This window comes from Macaca fascicularis, chromosome 11 (genome assembly GCF_037993035.2).
Source record: "Macaca fascicularis isolate 582-1 chromosome 11, T2T-MFA8v1.1".
In the NCBI taxonomy this organism is placed as follows: Eukaryota; Metazoa; Chordata; class Mammalia; order Primates; family Cercopithecidae; genus Macaca; species Macaca fascicularis.
In genome coordinates, this window is record NC_088385.1 from 124,450,460 (window position 1) to 124,476,263 (window position 25,804).

A 25,804-nucleotide genomic window follows, 5' to 3' on the forward strand; every position below is an offset into this window, starting at 1 on the left:
TTTCCTCCCCCAACCCTTCTACATATTCTTCCATGTGGGCAATGTGTTCTTTTATTTTTGCACCTTTTTGCACATTCTTTTGATCTGGAACACCTCACCCTGCCCTTGTACTCAACCTTTAACTTAGGCTCAGGATTATCATCTCCTGGAAGCCCTCCCTGACCTCCCAGATTGGATTTGATTCCTTTTTTATTCCCACAGTCCTGTGTTTATTCTCAGAATAGCAGTTATCATACTTTGCTAAAGTTGAATGTTTCCTTATCTGCTTTCCACTAGAAAGAGAGAGTAGGGGCCTCTGGTGTTTTTAATATGTCCAGTATATTCTTTGATACTCCATCATGTATAAGATAGAGCTTAATTCTTCTCCCCTTAGGTGTGGACTGGATTTAGCAACTTGCTTTTAACAAACAGAATATGGTAGAAACAATGATATGTAAATTTATGAGACTAGATCATAAATGACAATGAGGCTTGTAGCCACCATGCTGTGAAGTCATTCAAGCAGCCTATACACAGGCCCAAGGGTTGAGGAACTGAGGCCTCCTTCCAACAGCCGTGCGAGTGGGCCACCATGGAACTGGATCCCCAGCCTGGTGAGCCTTCAGATGAGACCACAGCCCTAGCCAATATCTTGACTGCAACCTCATAAAAGCCCACTCAGAACCAATCAGCTAAGCCATTCCCAAATTCTTGACCACAGAAACTTAAGATAAGAAATGTTTTCAGTGGCTAAGTTTTGGCATAATTTGTTACGCAGTCATAACTAATACAACACTGAGTCTTGTGTCCCCTGCATCTGCTACAATCCTAGCACATAGCAGGCAGTCAACAAATAGCTACTGAATAAGTAAATGAGTTGGGTAACTTGTTATGGCCACATAATCCATTGGAAACCAGGCACACAAGTTTGTTAGGGTCATTCTTTCTAGTATACCCTACTCAGATTCCTCCATTCTCACCCCAAAATCCAGCCACCTTGGCCCTGTAGACAGGTACACCCTGGCCCTTCCAAAACCATTGAAAGACTTGACAAGTGCCCCTCTGCCCAGGCTGTGGCTCTCAATGGCCAGGGCAGGGCCCACTTACCCAAGGGCAAAGACGTCAGAGTGCTTAGAGAAGGGGAGCTTATCCTCCTCTGTGTCGGGGGACAGCTGGCGGATGATCTCTGGTGCCAGGTGGCACAGCCAGCCATTCTGGATACGCAGTTTGTCCTCCCGTCTGGAGAAGCAAAGCACAGGATGAGCTCTGTTTCATAGCCCAGGGAGGACCAGCCCCCCTAGCACTGACCCCATGTCTCTGGAGCCATCTCTGCTGCCCTTCTTGCTTCCCCCATTGAGAACTGCCTGACCACCTACTGGAGGCAGAAACCCAGTAGGAGGTACAGGGAAGACTGCTCTAGAGAAACACTCAGGATCCAAACATTGAATTCCATTGCCTCTGAGGCACCCACCTTCTTGCCCATCTTCATTCAATGACACTGTGGATTCTTGCTATTCATGGCAGTTATGTTCTATAAAGTCACTGGAACATGGAATTAGTAGAATACTGAATCATTGCTCCTGGGGAAATATGTACACATGTACACATCCTTCACATAGTTTATAATTTTAAGCTCTGAAAACAACTTATCCTAATAGATTCTGTTTTATTTTACATAATAGACTATGAGGCTCAGAAGTGTTAAGTGACTTGTCTGAGGCAACCCTACTAACAAGTGCCAGAGTTGGGATTCAAATCTCATCCAACTGGCCCCAGAGGTGCAGCGTCTTATGCTACCCTGTGCTGCCCACTCTGGCTCAATCTCTGTCCTCAAGGCTTCTCTGTATGAGGCCAAAACAGAGGCAGAGCATCCTTTGTTTGACCTAAGCTGGGAACATGTGCATCGGGCAACTCAGAGTTTTCCCCACTCTGCATGTCCATGAATAACTGTGAAAGTGCTGTGAGTATTGATTTGGGGGATTACAAATACATTTCAGTAATACACAAATAATGATAATCTACTGTTTTTCTGTCACCTATGATGCCTAGGTTCTGTGCTTGGCATGGAACAAGACCGACAAGGTCCCTTCCCTCCTGGAGCTTGCACTTTGGTAGGGAAAGGAGACAATAAATGAGTTCAATAAATAAGAAAAACTAAAGATCGTGATAAGCATTGTACAAATAATTAAAATAGAGGATGCATCAAAGACAAGACAGATCTTACTGCAGGTAAACTGTGAGCTAGGATCTACGTGACATAAAGGATCCAGCTATGTGAACAAGGAGAATATCTAGGCAGAAGGAGAAGCAAGGACAAAGTTCCAACAAGGGCCCCATTCAGGGTGTTCCAGAACCCTAAAGAACTCCAGTGTAATTGGAACATATCATTCCATCCTATGTATCAAAGTGTATACAACCACCTCCTTGCTGATGGGCCTTGGGCGGGCAGTTCCCTCTTCCACCATTATGAACAATGCTGCCATGAACATCTTTGGGTAGATACTGGGAATATCTCCCTTCACCCACATTAATTTATTCCTTAGGTAAATTCTTAGACATGGAAGGAGGCCGGCTCCCTTCTTTCACTGGAAGTCCTTAGCAAGGCAGAGCTTTCCATGTGGGTCCGAAATCTAAGCAGACCCCGTCTGAGATCTTCATTGACTCAAGACTCCTAGGAACTGGCTCATTAACACAGGGGAAGTGAGCAGTCGGAGGGAGAGGGGGTGCATATCTCAAATCATCATTAAAAGTGAGGTCATGCAGGATGACAGCCTCTAGCATGAAGGTCTCTGTGGGGACCTGGGGCTGGCTAGATTCTTCCAGGGAGAGTTTCTGAGATGCAGAAGTTGTGACATGTTGCTCTCTCAAATGCATTCATTCATATCCCATAATCATGATTTTTGCCATATCTAAATACCTTTAAGAGCAGCATTGTACAATAGAACTTTCCATTATGACAGAAATGTCCTCTCTATGGTCCAATGTGGCAACCACTAACCACCATAACTACTGAGCACTTGAAATGTGGCTTACAACTGAAGAACTAAACTTTTAATTTTTTTTTTTTTTAATTTTAGAGATAGGGTCTGCTGAGACAGCCTGTCAATCACCCAGGCTAAAGTACAGAGGTGAGATCATAGCTCATGGAAGCCTTGAAGTCCTGGCCTCAAGTGACCCTCCCATCTTCAGCCTATGAAGTAGCTGGGATTACAGGCACGAGCAACCGCACCCTGCTAATTTTATTTTATTTTTTGAGGACATGTGGTCTTGCTATGTGATCTTGCTATCTTGCCCAGGCTGGTCTCAAACTCTTGGCCTCAAGGGATCCTCCAGCCTCAGCCTCGCAAAGCATTAAGATTATAGGCATAAGCCACTGCTCCCAGCCCTGAACTTTTCATTTTAATTAAAGTTAAATTTACATAGCCACATCTGGCTAGTGGCCACCAAACTGGATACCACTGTTCTAGACTATCATGTACTAAGAAATGCATTTTTAACTTAAATATGTTTTAATAGGTCACTCTTTAGTGTGGCCATACATGGAGACTAGTGATTTTCTAATACACGTTAAAATTAAGATAGAAAATGTTTGTTCATGTCCTCCCCCAAATCAACTTGCAGATCAACACCTGTAGAAACACTGGGTGGAGGAAAGATCCCTGAATGAGACCCCAAGAGTTTGGAGCTCAGGGTTCCAGTACTGCAGTGACATTCACTAGCTGGGTAGGGCTGGGTGTGTCCCACACATGTAGTTCTTTAAGATCTCTTTCATTCCCCCTCCATCTTACACATGAAGGTAGCATCCATTTGCATATACTCAACTTTTTGTAGAACCCAAAACAGGGACTGTAGGAAAGGAAGCATATCTGGGTAACTGCTGTAATCGCAACTCTCAGTTGCATTTGGATGGTGGCTTACCACAGGTATCTCATCCTGGGCCACCCATCCACCTCCTGCATTCCCAGGCTAGGAGCAGACTGGCATGCATGCAACAGAAAAAACTGTGGCCAGGCAGACACCATTAAATTTGTTCTAATTTAGGATTTCTCAACCTTGGCACTATTGACATTTGGGTCTGGGCAATTCTTTGTTGTTGGGGGGCACGGGGGCTGTCCTGGGCATTGTAGGATGTTCAGCAGCATCTCTGACCTCTACTTATTAGAGGCCATTAGCACCCCCCTTCCCCCAATCATGACAACTAAAAATGTCTTCAGACATCATCAAATGTCCCCTGGAGGAGAAAAATTGCCCTGGTTGAGAATCACTGTCCTAATTTATACAAAATAAGGAAACGGTCCAAATCTCAGTGTTTCAGGATTAATAACACATGACTTGCTCCTGCATTCTACACAAAAGACATGATGCAACACATCCTGTGCTAGAAACTACTACTCAAACTCACTAGCAAACTCTTGAGTCAGCAGAGTTAAATCAGCTCTTGCTTCTACAATCAGGAACACACACAGAGGTTGAAGGCTCCATCTGTGCTTACTAGCTATGGAACCTTGAGCAGACCCAAATTTCTATTTTCCCATCTGTAAAATGGGCACATTAATTTGTACTTCACAGAGCTGTTGCCAGGACTAAAATGAGACAGTGCATGGCACAGGACTGTGTCAGCTGCCAGAGCCACACAATTACTGGACATAATCATTACACATGTATATATCTGTTTACGTGTGTGTGTGTGTGTGTGTGTGTGTGTGTGTTTATCTTGAGGACTCAGAAGTGGATTTGAGACTAGAGGCCACAGTAGGAATGTCCTCCATGAAAGTCTTTGGCATAGGCTAGCCAACATTCCCCTGCAATGACTGGGCCACTGTGGGTGGAGTGGGTTGGGGTGCTCCTGCCCAAGGGAAGCTTCTCTGCTCCCATCTTTTTGCAAACACCCCTGCCACCTCTTCCTGACTCATGGGGTCAGCAGAGAACTGGCATTTTGGGGCCAGGGCAGGAGGTGGAATGGTGGCCACGCAAGAGCCATCAGCCTGGGGCCGGTGTGGTAGGGGGCCGGGAGCCAGGCCTGGCACTAACACCCTGTGGTGCCCCATTCCCATGGCGATAGGCCCACTGGTGGCAAACCCAAATCATCTTCATTATGGTTATTATGATTAATAACAGGCTTTGGGAGGCTGGCATGACAGCACTGGCATCTAAAATGATACCTTTTTTGACGACGGCAGAACAGCTGTATGCTAGAGTCTGTCTGGATGTGCAGAACACACATCACTGGGCTGCTCCATCCCTGCCTCGGGCTGAGGGGTGGCCTCTCCCTGCTGGGCACCAAGGGCTATCCATACCCCAAGCTCTAATAACGGAGGGGAGGGCAGGAAGGCAAGTGACTCCTGCTGAATGCTTACTGTTTGTCAGAGTGCCCATCCCACTTAGGCCTCACAAGCCCACAATCTGAGGGCTACCATCCTGTTCTGTGGATAAGGAAACGGAGGCTCAAAACAGTTAAGTGACCTGTCCAAAGGGACAGAGCTGAGATCTGTTTGAGCACAAGTCTTTAAAACCCCAGGGACTAGGCACCTCACCCCAATTCTACAAGAATTTCTGGAGAGAACCATTAAAAAGCCTGGCTGGGTATGGTGGTGCACACCTGTAAGCCCAAGACCTTGAGAGGCTGAGGTAGGAGGACGGCTCAGAGGTTGAGGCTGCAGTGAGCCATGATTGCACTACTGCATTCCAGCCTGGGTGACAAAGCAAGAGATCCTGTCTCAAAAAAAAAAAAAAAAAAAGCAAAATGCTAAACTAAGCCTTCCTCATCTGTATCCCGTTTAATCACCAAAACAGCCTTATGAGGTAGGTGCTATTAATTAGTGCCTGCCCCTACTCCTATTTTACAGATGAGGAAACTGAGGATCAGGGAACCCCTAGGTGTGTGTTAATCTGGAATCTATCTCAAGGTATTATAGACTGAATTTTGTCTCCCCCAAATTTATTATGTTGAACCCCTAACCCTCAATTTGATTGTATTTAGAGATAAAGCCTATAGGGAGGTGATTAAGGTTAAGTGAGGTCATAAGTCTGGGGCCCTAATCCAATAAGATTGGTGTCCTTATAAGAAGAGGAAAGACATCAAAGACCTCTATCTCTCTCTTTCAGTGCACAGAGAAGAGGCCATATGAGGACACAGTAAGAAGGTGGCCATCTGCAACCTGGGAAGAGAGCCCTCACTAGACACTAAATTTGCCAGCACCTTGATCTTGGACTTTCAGCCTCCAGAACTGTAAGAAAATAAATGTCTGTTGTTTAAACCCCTGAGTCTGGTATTGTGTTACAGCAGCCCAAGCTGACTAATACATGCACTCTCTAATTATTTGCTGACTGGCTGAGTGAATAATGAATGAGGGAACTTCCAGGCCTATCTCCTGAGAGATACTGGCCCTGCTTCCTGCAATGCCCAAAGCCTAGCCAGCTCCCTTCTCTCTCCACTCCTATAATCCAGCCCCCAGGTTGTTGATTAGGGCCATAGATGCCCCTTATTCAAGGGGTGTCTCCTGGCCTCTGGCTGCTGCACTGGGGGCTCCAGGCTGCAATGGGGGCAGTTACCAAAGATGCCTTTGCATAAACAAGAGGGAATAAATGGACCTGAACCCCTGAGGGGACTCTGTGGATCCCTAGAGCTACACTGGAGGTATTCATAAATATCGAGGCAAATCCACTACCTGGGAAACGTCCTGGGATTCATGGGACACCCAAGAGTTCCACCTCCCTGTCATGGTTTGCAACAGGCTTGCTTTGGTAGAACCCACTTGCTACATAAGTTTGATTACCCTGAGACTGCCATGGTGTGAGGAAGCCCAATGTAGTCATGCAGACAGGCTGCATGAAGAGGGAAAAGCAGGAGATGAGAGAGACCCCATCAGTCCCCCAGATGTTTCAGCCAGCCCAGCCCAGCTGTGTGAATGAGGAAGCCTTCAGTTGTCTCCAATTTTACCACCCATCCCATTGTACCTACAGGACAAACTGAACACAAGAGCTCAGCTGAGCCCTGTCAACTCACAGAACCATGAGGGATGACAATACCTTGTTTTAAGCCACTAAGTTTTGAGATGGTTCATTGCAGCATAATATGTAACTGGAACAAGGATAAAAGCATAAGAAGTCATTGATGGCTACTTGTGGGTGGCCGGGAAATGTGAATTTCTTGTTGGGAGATGTTGCTGAGGGCACTCCCTGGGTTTGTGTTGACAACTTGGCTGGGGCAGGGGTGGGAGGGGCTGCTGTCTGGACAAGCAGACTGGAAGCCACATTGCCCTTGACTTGGTTGAACTAACTTCCTGGTTGACACTGGGTCTCCATGAATGAGCTAAAGGAAGGGATGCCCAAGGCATTCCATTCCATTCCATTCCATTCCATTCCATTCCATTCCATTCCATTCCATTCCATTCCATTTCTTTTTCTTCCTTTTCTCCTTGTGGCTTCAGAAAACTGAGTCTAAAGGCAGAAAATCAGAGGCCCTGCACCCCTTTCCTCCACCACAGGGAGAAGCCACTGGTGAGGAGAAAGGGAGAAGTGTGGACATGCCACCAGGAGGGAAGAATGTCTGCTTTTTATAAAAGCCCAGAAGCAAGTTAGAGAAAACTCTTACTGGGCCTCCTTTTGTCTTGATGCAAATACTTGGGTTCACAGTGAAGTCACCCACCATTGCATCCTTGCAGTTCCCCTGGGACACTGGGAAACTGGGAAGGGTATGAGTTCCCTGCCAGTGAACCAGGAACTTAACTGCTGCAGGGGAGTCAGAGGGAAGAAGGGATTCTACACGGTCTTGCCCTCCTGGGCTTCTTGGGTTCCAACTGGAGGGACTCTCTCCAGTATCTCTTGATATATTTACATATTTACGGCCTACTTACTGCCTTAGGGACTACAGATAGTTTTGTAGACTATGGTTAATCTTTCTTGGGTGGAGTAAAATCTGAAAAAGAAACTTAAGCATCTGTTTGGTCCTCATCACACAGAAACAGCTACGTGAAGTTTTGTCAAATTCCAAATGATCCGACTTATAACTGATTCAAGGTATCGCACAGCACAAACAAGATTCACTTTGTTGGCGTCCCTGCGGCATTCCTCAAAAAAAAAAAAAAAAAAAAAAAATCAGCGGTTCTCAAAAGCAGCTGAAACGGAAGTAAAATGAGAGAAACTGTGGGCTTTCTGAAGAGATGCACCATTTGTTACAAAATGCAGGATTACAAAAAGCATGCAGAGGTTTCAAGTGAGAGCGAGAGCGAGACAGCGAGAGAGCGAGACAGAGAGAGAGCACAGTTCAAATTAAAAGTCACAAGGGTAGACTTTGTGAATTATGGGTTATCTGAGATCAAGCTGGTTTTCACGTGGCCAACTCAATGCAGCTTGCTCTAGGGTGAGTAGTGGCTGAGAGTTAATTACTTAACGACAGTTAATGATTCTCCTGGGTGATACTGGGAGGTATATGCAAATTAATACTAATTACAACAACTCAGCAGCAGCTACCCTTTGTGGAGCTTTTGAGGTACATCAGACATTGGGTGGATGCTTGATGCTTGTTCTCATTTTATCCTCACAAGAACTGATTGAGGAAGACATCATCAAACCTACCACTTTTCTTGCAGACAAGGAAACTAAAGTTCAGAGACGTTGTTCGGCTTGATTAAAGTCGCATTTAATAAGTGGAAGGGCTGTGTCAGGCCATGGTTGCCTCTGACTTTAAACCCCTTGCTGTTAACTGTACTCTTCCTGTACTAAAATCAATTAATTCCTAGAAAACTTTGAGCAAGGCCTCTTGGGTGATCTCAACTTCCAGGTGAGTACTTAGGGTTAGAGGAGAGCCCTCCAGTTAAATTCAAGGGTGGGGGCTTTGAAAGATCTGGGGATGCTCTGTGTCCAATCACACACACTCAAAGACAAGACAGGTGAGCAAGGTGCTGGCCTCCCCATGGGGAAACACGGCATGGCCTTGGCATCCTGCATCAGTAGAGCAGCCGACCCACTCAGTTCAGCAACCTCAGGCCCAACCCTGAGTCTACGTCACTAAAGCCATTTGGACTAACTTCCCACCTCCTGACTATCATCTGTTAGGAAACTCTCCGGGTGCTCCCACCGCCTCTCACCTGCCAGCCTGCAGCACCCCAGAAATGCTGAAGAGTCCAAAGTCCGTGATGACCACTTTGCCGTTGTCGTAGAAGACATTCTTTGACTTGAGGTCCTTGTGCAGGATTCCCTTGGCGTGGAGGTAGCCCATGCCCTGCAAGAAGCAAGGAACAGGGAGTTGCCAGAGAACAACCTAAGAGCTCGCTGCCACCCTGGCTTGAGTTCACATCCCTTGTCCTGAAGACTTGGCTCCCTAATGGGACCACACTCAACAGTGGCAGGGCCTGGGGTCTGACCATGGGTCCTGGGGGAGAGGTCGGGGAAGGCATGGCAAGCAGGAACAGGCAGGGCCCCCAAGACACAAATCCATTGCCACTCTCAGACCACAGAAAGGCCATCCCCACTTGCTCATCTGATTCCTGAAGAAGAAGCAAAAGAGATCCCTAGGGAAAGGAATTCAACCAACCATTTTCATCCACTTCCCCTTTAAAGACTAACTCTTCTGCAAGACTAGTCAGACCTACTTAACCTATGCTGCTGCAGAAGGCACTGAGTTCCTAAACAGATGTTCATAACTGCTCATTAAGAACAGACAAAAGTCTATTGGAAGCCTCGTTCAAGGGCAAACATCTAGAGTGGCAGTGGTTTCTTTCTTTTTGCCTTTGTGAACAGTTGCATCGTTCCTCTTACAGCTTGGTCCTAACACCTCCAAATGAGAAATGAAAGCTTGAGTACAACTAATAAGGCACCTGCCAGAAAACACAGGATGTTCTTGCTTGTTTTAATCCAAAACAACACCCAACCATTTGATGTTTCCTTAGCAGCAGTGGAGAGAGAGATGGTTTCCACTCATGGGAGTTCAAGGCCTCAAGGGATGGTGGATCCTAACCAAGAGGGCTGAATAGCTTGTATGTGACCCCTGGTCCTTGCATAGGTCCAAGTACCATAGCAATGAGACACCAGATGGAAACCATCCATTGGTGGATAGTTCCTACAGATCGTATCGAGGCAGAATTCTTACTTACACATGGCCTGGCATTTTTCAGGTGAAGTCTAATTTCTTTTAAGTCCAGATTGGTAGTCTGAAATCCAACCATGAATGTTAGGAGTCCTGGGGTTGGGGGGCTTCTCTGGGGGAAACTGGGTCTTTCTGAGATTTAGGTAGGAGGCCCTAGAGCCGACAGTACCTTCACAATTTCTTGAGCAATCTGCCTGGTTTTGTTGACATCCAAGACGATTTTGGCATCCCTCACGACAGAATAGAGCGTCCGTCCCTTACAGAGGCTGAAAAGCAAAAGGACAAGATAAATTAATGGCAGTCATTCAGAAGAGGGTGACCCATGACAGTTACTTCAAGTGACAAATGATGGAAGAGACACGTGGACACACCACTATTGTGCTTATGAGATAATAAGTCTGGGACTGGACTTCAGATCTGGTTCTGGGATGGAGATCTGGGAGGAAGTTCTTGTAGATTCTTTAGAAACTTGGCCAACGTGGCTGACCGACAAGGACACCCACAGAATCTAGCCTAGTCCAGAAATGGGTTTGCCACGTCCAGTCCATCCCAGAGGCTCACAGGTGGAAAGCAGCACATAAATCAACAACTTCTGGGTCCTCAGACACCACTCAGACAGCATTCTGTTGGCCATTCACACCAGCTGCATGCACTTGCCAGGAGTCAGTGTGTGAGGACAGTGATGAAAGACCAGTAAAGTGGTGGCTGATGTGTATTAAGTATCATCAGCAAACGATGCAGTCAATTGTTTGGACGGGGATGTGTAAACACCAGTAATACCACCCCCAAACCAGACGCCTGTCTAGCTAAAGAGTTTTTCAAACTATTTTCAGCCTCATTGAGTTCATTTCCAGGACCAGTAGTTTAAGATGAATGACAGGATGAAAAAGGACATTATGCAGTGAAAGTAACACCTTCTCATTTAGTCGCCTGTATGCTCATCCGTCCCGTTCCTCTGCAGTGAGTCCAATTCCCAGCACGCACAGAGCAGGCACGCACAGAGCAGGCACCCACAAGCCATCACTGAATGAATGGATTCTAGATTCATCATAGCACTCCCAGCCCCTAGCACTGTGACTGGCTCAGAGTATGCAATGAGGGCCAAAAGAAGAAAGAACGTCACTGTGAAAATTAATTTTCCATCTCCATCAAAATCACTGTTTGAATCTTCCTCTTTTAACCTACGACGTTATTGCTAAAATACTCCTGGCATTGTGTTCATCCATTTGGTATTTACTGAGCCCTTGTCGTGTACTGGGCTTTGCTGAGATTGTATGTCCTGTGATTGAAGCAAGAACGCTGGTATCAGAGGGATCTCAGTTAGAATCCCAGCTGTGCTCCTTACTTACTGTCTTGAGATGGGTTACCTCACCTCTCTGGGCCTCAGTTTCCTCATCGACCAAAGGAAACTAATAATACTTAACCCTGTAGTTGAGTATGAGGATTGAATGAAATACAGAGTTGGAAACAGGCCTTGGCATCCAGTGGGAAGTATAGCACAGTGGTTAGGAGCATGGGGACTTAGAGTAGGACTAAGGGGTTAGAATCCTGATCTGTCATTTAGTGGCTGTGTGACCTTGGGTGGGTGCATTAACCTCTCTGAGCTTCAGTTTTATTATCTACAAAATGGGGCCAACAGCTCCTGCCTTTCTGAGTTGTCAGGAGAATCCCATGAAACCAGGCATGTAAAGGTATAGGCGCCTCTCTGTGCCTAGTACATTTCATGGTAACTCTCCATGAGATCACTGGCTATTGTAAGAAGTTGTAAGTGATTAACAAAATAGTAAACAGACACACATACACTTGTGCAAATATATATAAGTGATATATCTATATACATATCACACTGTTTATCTGTCCACCCATCCGTATACTCTTCTAAAATGCTACTGATAGCCACCTATGATCTTTAACATTTTTTTCTTCATCGGCTTAAGGTGAAGTCCCCAGGTAGCTGACTCACAGAAAGTCTGATTCACGTGTCCGAGGAGGTCACCCAGCCAGCTGGCAGGAGGCAGCCCAGAATGAGTCAGGGCTGGCCCCGCATCCCCTAGGTTGCTGTCCCAGGCAGGGTGTTTGCTGTGGCTGCTGGAGCAGAGGTGGAGGAAGAGTGGGCAGAGCAGCCAATTACTCCATGTTGACATTTCAATATTTGAGACCGTGGGCGGATTCCCTCCCCTGGATACTTTGTTCCTGAACAGCCACCTACACTCATCACAGGCCAAAGCCCAGAAATCACCCTCCCCACTGCAGACCAAAGAGCAAATCACCGCCAACAAGGCTCCAAGACTCCCCAGAGTCTCCTGCTCAGGGTAACTGCAGGTAAGTCTCAAGCTTCAGATTTCCACCTCTTGTCTTCTTTCCCTCCTTACGTCATCTTTCCCTTCAGCAGCTACTGGTCTTTGCTTCTCTCACTCCCATATGACCTCAGGAGCTTCTGGAGAAACCACTGCACCAGTTTGGCACAGCTACTCAGGTGAAATATACATACAAATAATAACCTGATATGGTTTGGCTGTGTCCCCACCCAAATCTCACCTTGAATTGTAATAATTCCCACGTGTCAAGATCAGGGCCAGGTGGAGATAATTGAATTATGGGGGCAGTTTTCCCCATACTGTTCTCCTGGTATTGAATACGTCTTATGAGATCTGATGGTTTTATACAGGGGAGTTCCCCTGCACAAGCACCCTTGTCTGCTGCCGTGTAAGACATGCCTTTGTTTCTCCTTTGCCTTCCACCATAATTGTAAGGCCTCCCCAGCCATGTGGAACTGTGAGTCCATAAAACCTCTTTCCTTTATAAATTGCCCAGTCTCCGGTAGGTCTTTATTAGCAGCATGAAAACAGACTAATACAAATCTACAACCAGCAATTCTTCCTCTAAGTAAGTACCCAACAGATATGAATTCTCATATTCACTCCTACACATGCACTAGAATGTTAACAGCAACCTGTCTGTTGGAATCCCAAACTAGGACCAACCAGCAATGGATTGAATGTTTGTGTCCCCAAATCTGTATGTTGAAATCCTCATCCCAGTGTGATGGTATTAGGAGGTGGGGCTTTGGAAGATAATTAAGTCATGAGGGCGGAGCCTCATGAATGGGATTAGTGCTCTTTTAAAAGGGACTCCAGCCAGTTCTCTTACTCTTTCCCTGCCATATGAGGATACAAGGAGAAGTCAACAGTCTGGAAGACGGCCCTCCCCAGAATCTGCCCATGCTAGCACTGGATTGTTGACTTTTCAGCCTTTGGAACTGTGAGAAATAAATTTCTGTTGTTTCTTTCTTTCCTTTTTTTTTCTTTATTTTTGAGATAGAGTCTCCCTCTGTCATCCAGGCTGGAGTGCGGTGGCACAATCTTGGCTCACTGCAACCTCTGCCTCCTGGGTTCAAGTGATTCTCCTGCCTCAGCCTCCTGAGTAGCTGGGATTACAGGCACAATTTCTGTTGCATTTAAGCCATCCAGTCTGCAGTACTTTGTCATAGTAGTCCAAACTAAGACGCAACCCAAATGTTCGTCAACAGAAAAGTGCATAAAATATGATATATACATATAACAAAATATGTTCATGCTGCACTATATAAAAATAACCAAACTACTGCTAACTGCAAAAAGCATGGATAAAGCTCACCAACATAATGTTGAGTGAAGGAAGCCTGACACCCAAGACTACTCCATTTATATGAAGTGCATAAGTAAATGAAACTGACCTAGGTGCTGGAAGTCAGCACAGTGATGGCCCTTGTGTGTGTGTGTAGCAGGCGGTGGTGCTGGAAGGAGCATTATTAGGGGGCTGGGGGAAGGCAGTGTTCTGTGTTTTGATTTGGGTGCTGGTTACATGGATACACTTAGTGGAAACTCACGGGGCTATTCTTTTATGATCTGGATACTTTTGCAGGTATGTTATCCTTCCAAAACATGTTTTAAAAAGTCATAGCCTGGGCAACACGGCAAGACCCCAATTCTACGAAGGATACACAAAAAAACTAGCCGTGTGAAGTGGCACATGCCTGTAGTCCCAGCTATTTGGAAGGCTGAGGAGGGAGGATCTCTTGAGTCCAGGAGGCAGAGGTTGCAGTGCATGGTGATTGCACCACCACAATCCAGCTTGGGTGACAGAGTGAGACCCTGTCTCAAAAAAAAAAAAAAAAAAAAAAAAGAAAAAAAAAAAGAGTAAGCAGGGAAAGAATTAACAATTAATATAATTAGTATATGGTGTTGAAATCTGTAAAAAATGTAAAGCAGCACTGATACCCAAGGTATCCTTTTCTAAAGGCTTTACACAGTGAAGAGTATTTGCAGATGGGCAATGTCTACAGAGGAATTTGGGGCTCCAGGCCTGGCTGTGCCCACCTGGGTGTTTATCAAGAGCTAAGCTGGAGATAAGTTGAAGATGAAAGCTGAGCTTTAAAGATGAGCAGGCATCAGGCAGATGTCCAGGATGACTGAGGCTAGGATGGTCCCGGCAAGTCAGTTCAAGTGTCCACAGCAACTACTCTGAGCTTGGAATTCCTCATGACTAATAATGGTGGCCTAAAAGCCACTCGCAGTGTGGGATGTGGGGAAAGGAAGGGAGAAGAGGATGAAAGTTTACTGAGCATGTGCTTGGGACCTATATCACTTCCATGATTCCTTCTAGCAATGCTGCAACCCCTATATATAATAGCAAACCCTATTATATCTATTTTATGGGTGAGGATATGGACACCCAGAGGCCCAGCTTGTGGATGCATAGCCTTGATGGGAGCCCACTCCCAATCTTCTTCCTGTCTTCTCCTCCACTGTGTGGGTGCCCAGTTATCAGACATGATTCTTGAACCATTAATCAGGTATCACAGCTAAGGGAACAGAGGAGCACAAACTGAGTCCAAATCCTGACTCCAGCATTTACTACTTGCTGGGTGACCTTCAGATGTGACTTCAACCTCAGTTTCCATGTCTGTAAAATGGGTCCAGCAGAAACAATACAGGCTGACATGTCCTGGGCACATTCTATGTGCCAGGCAGTCTAAGGATAAGAGCCTTACAAAGTGGGTATTCTTGCTGTTTCTCATTGATTCCAAATATGCACATTTCTAAAATCAAAATGTGTCCTACAATCATTGACAGAGCATAGTTTCATTGGCACTGTATTTCTTTCTTTGTAGCACGTAAAATAAATGGTGACTATTCTTTTCTTTGGAATGGGGTCTCACTATGTTGTCCAGGCTGGTCTCAAACTCTTGGGCTGAAGTGATCCTCCTGCCTCGGTCTCCCAAAGTGCTGGGATTACAGGCATGAGCCACTGCACCCAGCCTAAATGGTGAATATTCTAATTGAAGGTATCTTCAATGGTTCAATGAAGCATGGTATCAATCTCATTTTATAGATGACAAACTTGAGGCTCAGGGGTTAAGTAGAGCTGGGATGATTTTAATTTAATGTGTAAAAGTTGTATATATTTATTGTGTACTACATGGTGTTTTGATATATGTATATATGTGGAATGGCTAAATGAAGCCATTTCATTTATGCATTATCTGACATTTTTTTGTGTGTGGTGAGAACACTTAAAATCTACTCCCTCAGCAATTTTCAAGCATATAACATATTGTTATTGATTATAATAACCATGATGTTCGATAGATCTCTTGGCTTGTTCCTCCTGTCTAAATGAAGTTCTGTGTCCTTTGATCAAAGTCTCTCCATTCCCCATACTCCCCAGCCTCTGGTAACCACCATTCTACTCAATTTCTATGACTGACTGTTTTAGACTCCACATATAAGTGAGATCATGTGATATTTGTCTTTTAATTTATGTATTTATTTTGAGACGGAGTCTCATTCTGTCACCCAGGCTGAAGTGCAGTGGCGCCATCTCAGCTCACTGCAACCTCCGCCTCCTGGGTCCAAGTAATTCTCTTGTCTCAGCCTCCTGAGTAGCTGGGATTATAGGTGCCTACCATCACACCCAGCTAATTTTTGTATTTTTAGTGGAGATGGGGTTTCACCATGTTGACCAGGCTGGTCTTGAACTCCTGACCTCAGGTGATCCCCCCCCATCTTGGCCTCCCAAAGTGCTGGGATTACAGGCCTGAGCCACCACACCCGGCCGTTATTTGTCTTTTTATGCCTGCCTTATTTCACTTAGCATAATGTCTTCCAGGTTCATTCATGTTGTCACACATGATAGGATTTCCTTCTTTTTTTAAGGCTGAATAACATTCCATTGCATTTATATGCCACATTTTCTTGATCCATTCATCTGTTGATGGATTCGGGTTGATTCCATATCTTGGCTATTGTGAAGAGGGTTACAATGAACCAGGGAGCGCAGATCTCTCTTCGACATGCTGATTTCCATTCCTTTGGATAAATACCCAGTCGTGGAATTGCAGGAACTGGGGTTTTAATGCAGGCCACCTGGATCTGGAGGCTATGTTCTTAAAACCCGTCTTTTGCTTCTTAGCAACTTTCTCTGAGTCTCTGGCATGTCATAAGCCCTCAGAAAGTGGTAGCTGTAATGTCACTATCCCCATCGCCTATGGCAACGAAGATTAATGAGGACTGCTGGTAGTACAGTCCATCTGGAGGTCAGTAGAAAGTGTTTCAGTGGCTCAATAGTGTATTTAGTACCTCTCTAGCTTCTAGTACACACACACACATGCACCTCTCGGTATCTCTCTACACCAAAAATCATCTTTCTCCAAGAAGAGGGGCAAGGCCTGGGAATTCCCCATCTTATCTGCAGGTACCCCACCTCTCCCAGCCTGGCCTCAGGCAGTACCCACAAGGCTGCCCTTTGAGCCCCTATCTCAGGTGACACAGAGAGCCTTTGGCTAAGATGGCACTGTGGGTACGAGATGTTTATTATAAACCAACCTAAAAGGGGCTTGTCAGAAACAATGAGATAAAACCATCTAGAAGGTTTGTCTCTGAGGGCCTCTGTCCAGACTGGCTCATTCTGCCAAAACAGTGGCTGGGACAGAAGCCTGGATGCCTGTGGCAGCCATGTCCTTTCCCTCCTCCAAACGCCTCACCACCAAGCCCAGGCACCTGGGCCAGGTGTGAACAGTGGGGAGCAGGGGCTTTTCTGGGAGCAGCCACCTCTGAGGACTGACACCCTGGCTCCCAGCCCAGCTCTGTCACCCCAAGCCCCCATGGCCTTGGGGCACACGCATCTCATGGGGGCACAGGCTCTGCCTCTATAACCAGGAGTGTGGTGAACTGAATAATGGCTCCAAAGATGTCCACATCCTAATCCCTGGAACTGGTGAAAATTTACCCTACATGGCAAAGGGGACTTTGCAGATGTTATTGAGTCATACTCTTGAGATAGACAGATTAGCCAGGCGGGCCAGATGGATGTCACAAAGGTCTTCAAATGCAAAGGGGGAGACAAAAGAGAGAGGCAAAAGGAGATCTGATAGAAGAGGGAGCTGGATGGATGTGATGGGGGAGAAGGACTCAACCCACCATCACTGACACTGAAGATAGAGGGGGGGGCAACAAGCCGAGGAATGCAGGCAGCCTCTAAAAAGCTGGAAAAGGCAAGAAAACGGATTCTCCCCTAGAATCTCTAGAAGGAGCATAGCCCTGCCAACATCCTGATTTTAGCTCCATGAGACCCACTTTGGACTTCTGACTTTCAGAACCATGTTCTCGTTGTTTGTTGTTTGAAGCCACTAAGACAGTGGGGCAGTAAGTGCTGCGTCGTGAGCAGGTGTGAGGTTGAGATGAAAGCACACAAGTGCTTCGTCCAGTGTCCAGCTACAGCGTCTACTCCTTCACCAGCTGCTTGTATTATCACTAATAATATTACCATGAATATTATTGCTAATAAGATTTTTCTTCCTGAATGATGACAACGGTTCCTCACTGTCTCTCTGGCTTCCCCAATTCATTCTCCATCCGGTACTATGAGCAACTGCTTCAAAACGCAAAACTGATCCGGTCACTCCACTGCTACAATGACTCCACAGTCCTCTCTGGATAGACACCAGAGTCTCCCAGTGCCTGGAGGTCCCATGTAGTCTGGCTCCTACACACCGTTTTCCCTCTTCTCATATGACTCTCCCTGTCATTCACGGAGTTCCAATCACACCAGCCCACCTCCGAACCTTTGCCTCTGCCATTTCCTCGGCCTGCAATGCTTTTCCCACTTGCCTCAAAAGCCTCCCATGGCCTCTCCAACTAGGTCACTCCCTCCAGTAGGTCCCTGAAGCACTGTGGACTCTACCTTTGCAACACCTGTTGTAGTTGTAATTGAACAGGTGTTGCCTGGAGCCTATGATGATGAACTGTCTCCCCACTGCAGACTGTAAGCCCTAAGAGGGCAGTTATATGGTTTGACTGTGTCCCTACCCAAATCTCAACTTGAATTGTATCTCCCAGAATTCCCATGTGTTGTGGGAGGGACCCAGGGGGAGGTAATTGAGTCATGGGGGCGAGTCTTTCCTGTGCTGTTCTAGTGATAGTGAATAAGTCTCATGAGATCCGATGGGTTTATGAGGGGTTTCTGTTTTTGCTTCTTCCTCATTTTCTCTTGCCGCTGCCATGTGAGACGTGTCTTTCGCCTCCTGCCATGATTCTGAGGCCTCCCCAGTCATGGGAAACAGTAAGTCCAATTAAACCTCTTTTTCTTCCCAGTCTTGGGTAGGTCTTTGTCAGCAGGGTGAAAATGGACTAATACGGGCAGGGACTGGGTTTATCTAGTTACTGTTACACATGTTATAATGTTAATGCTGAACACACGAATGAATGAATGAATGAATGAATGAATGCAGTGCTCTAGGCTGCTTCCCACGGCCAGAACTTTCCTTCCAGTATTCCAGGGAATGAGATCCCCACCATGGTGTGACAACCAACAAAACATAACAGCTTCTTTGGGGGCCCGCACCTGTGGTCTCCTTTGCCACAGTCCTCACCACTCTGTAATGTACCACACCTGGTCTACTTCCTACATTTATAGCACCTACCTAGATCCTGTAGGCGTTTAAGCACTAGGCCAATGGTTAACAAACTTGAGCAGGCACTAGAATCTCCTGGGGAGCTTTGTTAAAACAAAGGTGGCCCTACTCCAGCCACCTTTAACCTGCGATGGAGTTTCTGATGTGCATTTCTAACAAGTTTCCAGATAATGCAGATGCTGGGGGTCCAGGGAACCCCACTTTGAGAACCACTGCTCAAGCCCACTCTCCTTTTATGGAGGCCCAGAGGTCATCTGTTAAGTTCAAAATCCACTACATGGGTGCCAGAACGGTCCTGGCACCGTGTTCTAGGTGCAGAAGATATGTACGCACCACTGACCTAGTCCTTAATCCCACAAGCTGAAGGTCCAGTGGAGAAGAAAGGCGGTAAACAATAAGATAAAAGCAGATAAATAAGACTTCAGAGAGGTACAAGTGCTGTAAAGAGAATGCAGAGACTTATTGGATAGAGAGTAGATGGAGTTGGGGGCATCTTTAGCCACGGAAAGCCACTCTGGGGAGGTCATCTTTCTTCTGAGAGCTGAATGAAGAAAAAAGCCAGGCATGTGGAAATCTGGGGAGAGAACTCCAAGCTGGGGAAACCAGCCAGTGCAAAGGCCCTGAGGTAGGACAATGTGTGGCATGCTTGAGTAACATGGCAAAGGCCATCTGGCTGGAATCCAGAGTGTCTCCCAGTGGTAGCTCTCTACAGGTGTTTACCTTCCAAATAAAATACACAGAGAGCTGGGTGCAAATAGTCCGTGGTGCTGCCTGACTTGAGCTCACAAGGCAGTTGGTTTCAAAATCAGCTGTTATTTTAAAAAACACTCGAGCTGTCAGAGGGATTTACAACCCCTCTGCGGCCCCCTCCCTTTCAAGCATTCCCCACTTCTCACAACTCAAATCCCACTTAATTGTCCCATGCTCTTCCCCCCTCCCTTGAGCAAATAAATCACATTCCAAGTGACAGGTCGCGCACTCCATCAAATTCCAGCCTCCGGCAATCTCTAACTTCCAAGTTGCTCATGAATCTAACGCTCAAGATATTAAACCTTGGGACTCTGGGGCTTTATAATAAAAAATGCCAGGTTAGCTTCCTATAAAAATGGGACATGCCAGAAAGCAAGTGAGAAATGCCAGCTGTCTGCCACCTGCTTAACTCAACGTGTGTCCAGGAAATGAAGAGTTATAGAGTTCCATTAAGTAAGGGGCTGGCTGGGGAAGGCTCACATCCTAGCCAGACAAGAAAGATGACAATGGCCTGCCAGGCATCAGAATATGCAAAGACAGAGCCTAGTTGCCCATGAGGGCACTGAGCTTTTGTTAATGCAGGCCCTCCTTCCCCTCCTCCAGCCTCTGATATTGCTGCAAGGCTCAGAGAAGTGGGGAGGGAAATTCATATAAATACAAGTGGGCAGATCTTGAATGATTGCAAGGTGAAGAATACTGAATCAGATGTGCAGCCTACCCTTAGGAGATGCTGAGAAAATATGATGCAGCATTGGGGAAGAGCATGTCTCAGGGTATCTTTGGACAGTGTCGACAACAGCGGGTCCCAGGCTGGACCCCACAATGTGACAGGAGGTAGAGGAATGCCAGGTTACCATTTCCCTGCAGTTCTTCCTGGAGTGACCTGGAGGCTCACACTTCCCAGTTGGCGTCCTGTGGGGTGGGAATACTCCCTCCCTATGAAGCCTAGACCGGAGAGGGCAGAAGGTCACCCAGATGCCCAGCAGCTTGGTGTCATACGGTCTGGGGCAGAAGGGATGGCCCCTAACGGGCAGAACCCCACATCTCAGTCTTTGAAGAGCCCAGAGCAGCCAGACTCTGACCTTTTGTTTGTTTGTTTGTTTTTTGTTTGTTTTTTTGGAGACACAGTCTCCCTCTGTCGCCCAGGTTAGAGTGCAGTGATGCGATCTCGGCTCACTGCAACCTCTGCCTTCCAGGTTCAAGCAATTCTCCTACCTCGGCCTAGAAGCGTAGACTCTCTTTCTGTCTTGCTAAATTCTTCCCCCCATAACTGAATCTGATTTTGCTAAGTCAAGAGATCAGAGGCGGCCGGGCGCGGTGGCTCACGCCTGTAATCCCAGCACTTTGGGAGGCCGAGGTGGGCGGGATCACAAGGTCAAGAGATGGAGACCATCCTGGCCAACATGGTGAAACCCTGTCTCTACTAAAAATACAAAAATTAGCCAGGTGTGGTTGTGTGTACCTGTAGTCCTAGCTACTCAGAAGGCCGAGGCAGGAGAATTGCTTGAACCTGGAAGGCAGAGGTTGCAGTGAGCCGAGATCGCATCACTGCACTCCAACCTGGGCGACAGAGGAAGACTGTGTCTCAAAAAAAAAAAAAAAAAGGTCAGAGTCTGGCTGCTCTGGGCTCTTCAAAGACTGAGATGTGGGGTTCTGCCCGTTAGGGGCCATCCCTTCTGCCCCAGACCGTATGACACCAAGCTGTTGGGCATCTGGGTGACCTTCTGCCCTCTCCGGTCTAGGCTTCATAGGGAGGGAGTATTCCCACCCCACAGGACGCCAACTGGGAAGTGTGAGCCTCCAGGTCACTCCAGGAAGAACTGCAGGGAAATGGTAACCTGGCATTCCTCTACCTCCTGTCACATTGTGGGGTCCAGCCTGGGACCCGCTGTTGTCGACACTGTCCAGAGATACCCTGAGACATGCTCTTCCCCAATGCTGCATCATATTTTCTCAGCATCTCCTAAGGGTAGGGCTGCACATCTGATTCAGTATTCTTCACCTTGCAATCATTCAAGATCTGCCCACTTGTATTTATATGAATTTGCCAGATCAGCCAACTCCTATTTATCACTTAATAGCTTTTATTAAATGTACTGCCCTTGGGGGGAAAAATCAGTGTATTTTAAAGAGATACTTTCTGTCATTACCGTCTATCATTGCCAGATGGAAAGCTAGAATCCCTAACCCCAGGTACAGAGTAAAAATAAATACAATGAAAACAAACATACATTCAAAAACAAAGTGAAATCCTCGTTTGGCACTGTGGTCTGCCAACGGCCCTAAGGTTGGGGGCTCCTCTTTTTGTAAAAAAACAAAACAACAAAAGTAGTTTAGCAAGTTAGAGTTAGAAAGGTGTCGCGTCCTAGCACTGAATAGACACGTTCTCTTTTCTTTTTTTCTTTTCTTTTTGAGACGGAGTCTCGCTCTGTCTCCCAGGCTGCAGTGCAGCGGCACAATCTCAGCTCACTGAAACCTCCACCTCCTGGGTTCAAGCGACTCTCCTGCCTCAGCCTCCCAAGTACCTGGGATTACAGGCATGTATCACCATGCCTGGCTAACGTTTGTGTTTTTAGTGGAGACAAGGTTTCACCATGTTGGCCAGGCTGGTCTCGAACTCCTGACCTCAGGTGATCCACCTGCCTTGGCCTCCGGAAGTGCTGGGATTATAGGCATGAACCACTGTGCCAGGCCAACGACATTTGCCTTATTGTCACAATGATGGTGTGTGCAGGTGACAAGAAGGACTGACTGCTTGAATGAGCCGACATTCTCATGAGACAATATGCAAATAAAATAATAATAATAAATGCAAATTATAATTAGGGCAATAGAGATACAAACTAGGTGCTAGGTGCTTCCATTAATAGGATCACTGGGGTAGGTATCTCAGGAGAGGCAGCAGGGCCCCCCTTCCCACCACCCTGTGTTGTTTCAAGGCAAAGACTCTGCATTAACTTGTGACAACTTCTAGCCTGATACTCCTTATCAAATCCCTCCACGCAGGGCAGCACCGTCCTGTTTAGGATGATGACCATCTTTAGAGGGCCTACCAGGATGCCAGGCACAGAGGCGAAAGCTTTCTGGGCAGCACCTCGTTATATGCTCCTTATAACTCTCTAAAGTGGGTACAGACCAGGAGACTGGGACAGTAAGTCAGCCTAGTTAGGAGCATACACTTCAGAATCAGAACCACCTGAGACAATCTGCCACTTTCTGGCTACGTGATTTTGGGCAAGTTACCTAAAACCTTTGGAACTCACAGTGCTTTGTAACCTCTGAGGTGGGGACGTACAGTCTGAACCGAATTCATATTCCAAGGGGCTCCGCCTTGCTTTGGAGATTCCCTAGCTGTTATTTTTTGAGGACAGGAAATAAGCATCTTGCCACTTCCGTCTTTTGCACAGGTGCGTGTGATCTTTATGTCCAATTTTAATACCCACTACTCAGCAGTACTTGCAGGTTAAATGAGATAAGATGATGGTCTCCGCTGATGGAGTTTTCTCCTGCAAGGGACTGCCCTGAGAAATTCTCATACCATCTCCCCTAGTAGGAGAGACACAATTTATAAATGAAGAAATCCATGCGCAGGAAGGTAAAAATTACCTGCGCCAGGGTCCCCCAGTGAGTAGGCAACAGGGTCAGGATTTGAGTTCAGGACTCAAACCTTCACCTCCTTTCAGGATTTCATAAGATCCCCGGGAAAAGATGACTTAGCAGAGCAGGTGACTCCGGAGATGCAGAGAGCCTGACCTCTGAACCCTCATTTGCTCATTGAGCTCAGCTAAGACTACCCCACTCCAACTGTAGGCCTTTCCTTCCACCCTCCAAATTCAGGGCAGGGCCATGTTAGTCCTTATCATGCATTTGCTGCTTTTGTTTGGGAATTCCCAGCTGCTACCCAGAGACAAGCAAAGCAGGCTGCAGGTGGCTAGAGCTAGAAGGTCTCCAAGCTGCTGGATGCATCCTTGTCCACACTGGCCCAGGGGAGGGGCCGAGGAACTGCTCTTGGAATGAGTGCATGGATAAACAGAGGAATGAATGACTCCTCTCCTCTGTTTTCTTGGGGATATGCGTCCGGCGTCCCCTGTAGCTGGGGAGGGCTATGTTTCATGCCAAGTGATACAATTTGGCTGTGTCCCCATCCAAACCTCATCTTGAATTGTAGCTCCCATGATCCCCATGTATTGTGGGAGGGACCCAGTGGGAGATCATTGAATCGTGGGGGCAGGTCTTTCCTGTGCCATTCTCGTGTTAGTGAATAAGTCTCACAAGATCCGACGGCTTTATAAAGGGGAATTTCCCTCCGCAAGTTCTCTTCTCTTGTCTGCCGCCATGTGAGATGCGTCTTTCACCTTCTGCCATGATTGTGAGGCCTCCCTAGCCATGTGGAACTGTGAGTCCATTAAACTTCTTTCTTTTGTAATTGCCTAGTCTCAGGTATCCTTCATCAGCAGTGTGAAAACGGACTAATACACCAAGATATGCTTTTACCTGCTGTCTTAACACATGAAATAGACCACGAGCCTAGCCCAGATCAAATTGGTAATGAACTTTGAGCCTCTTCCATGAGCAAGGTACCACAGGGGCAAAAAGACCAAATAGACCCCTGGTCCTTCGCTCTAGGGCTAGACATCAAAGGATATCAACACACTGAGTTCTTTTTGTTGACTCACCAGAACCACACTTAGGTTTCAACTCAACAGTAGCCTGAAGTACTGTTTTAAAAACGGTACACATATATCACCTAATTCATATGCATTAAAAATCCAGGGAGAGGATAGCCCCCAGGGTGTTGGCAGAGTTCTCTCTGGCTACTGGGATTAGGAGGTTTTATAAGGTTTTTTTTTTCCCTTGCTGCTTATCTTTCTTTCCTAATTTTTCCTCCAACAACTGCATGTTCCTTTTGTAAACTGAGAAGAAAAGGAAGAAATGAAAACACGTCTGACTTCTGACTGGAGTAAAACCAGACGTATATGTTTGTTCTGTAGACAGTTTGGAAAACATTGAGCCGGTGGGGAACTGAAATGAGAAAGTGGAGTCTGAACCAAATTCATACTCCAAGTAGCTCAGCCTTGCTCTAGAGACTTCATGGTGGTTACTCTTTGAGGACTGGAAGCATTTTTGCACCTTCTGTCTTTTCAACAAGGTTTAGCCCACTCTGGTCCTCTTTGGAAGTGGGCACACAACAAATGCTTGGTGATTGCTGAAAAACCTAATAACACTCTTGGCCCAGGAAAGTTCGGTCCCTAATGAGGAAGACAGAGTTTACTGCTCAATTTTTTTTTTCTTTCTAATAACTGTGTAGCTGGTAAGAGAAAAAAGGGCAGGTAGATGCGTGGTAGGCATAACCTCCACCTCAAATGGCTGTGTTCTTTCCACCCATGGGCCCCACAGCCCAAGAGGGCACAGGAAGGGAGGCTGAGGACACTGGGAGGAGGGCCTGTGTAAGGCAGTCAGCCAGGGTGACATGTGGGGGGCACTGCTCCCTTCTGCCATTGAGGCTGAGTCAACCTTGGACCTGTGGGTCAGGTCTGATCCTTGGTGAAGGGAGATGGAAAGATAAGGAGAAGGAGATGGAGATGGAGGTAAGAGGAAGAGGAGGCTGGGAAGGTATCTGAGCATGGAAACTACCTGGCCATGGTGTAAGACAACACATGTAGAAGAGAGAACAGGCATAGAAATGTTTTGAACTCAGGTTGTAGTCTAACGTTAGGAATTACTGGATCTGCTACTTTCATGGGGGAGATGGAGAAACCGGATTGCAGAAGGGGGATGGAATTTCCCAAGGTTGTGTTTTGAGTGACACAGCCTGGCTGCAACCCAGCTTTGTCTGAAGCTAAACCCAATGCTTGTAGACACAGAGCTATGCTGCCTTCTCAGAATAATAATGGCATTTGTGAACCTCCCCGTGAGGACTCTGCTGAAGGTTTTACATAAATTATCTCCATAGGTTGTAGTCCTAACCTAACCCCATGAGGCAGGTGTTATTCCTATCCAACAGATGAGGAAACTGAGACTCAAAGAGTTCAGGT

At 46.6% G+C, this 25,804-nt stretch overlaps 1 protein-coding gene across 3 annotated transcripts in view; it reads right to left on the bottom strand.

Moving 5' to 3' along the window:
• KSR2 (kinase suppressor of ras 2) overlaps nt 1-25,804 on the bottom strand; it is a 506,936-nt gene that overhangs the window by 9,926 nt on the left and 471,206 nt on the right. For all 3 annotated transcript variants that reach the window (XM_005572358.5, XM_005572357.5, XM_015431615.3), the window contains exons 15-17: nt 10,236-10,332; nt 9,069-9,202; nt 1,087-1,218 (exon numbers count right to left, since the gene is read on the bottom strand). In XM_005572358.5, coding sequence (XP_005572415.1) covers nt 1,087-1,218; nt 9,069-9,202; nt 10,236-10,332 — 363 coding nt within the window. The remainder of the gene's footprint in view (nt 1-1,086; nt 1,219-9,068; nt 9,203-10,235; nt 10,333-25,804) is intronic.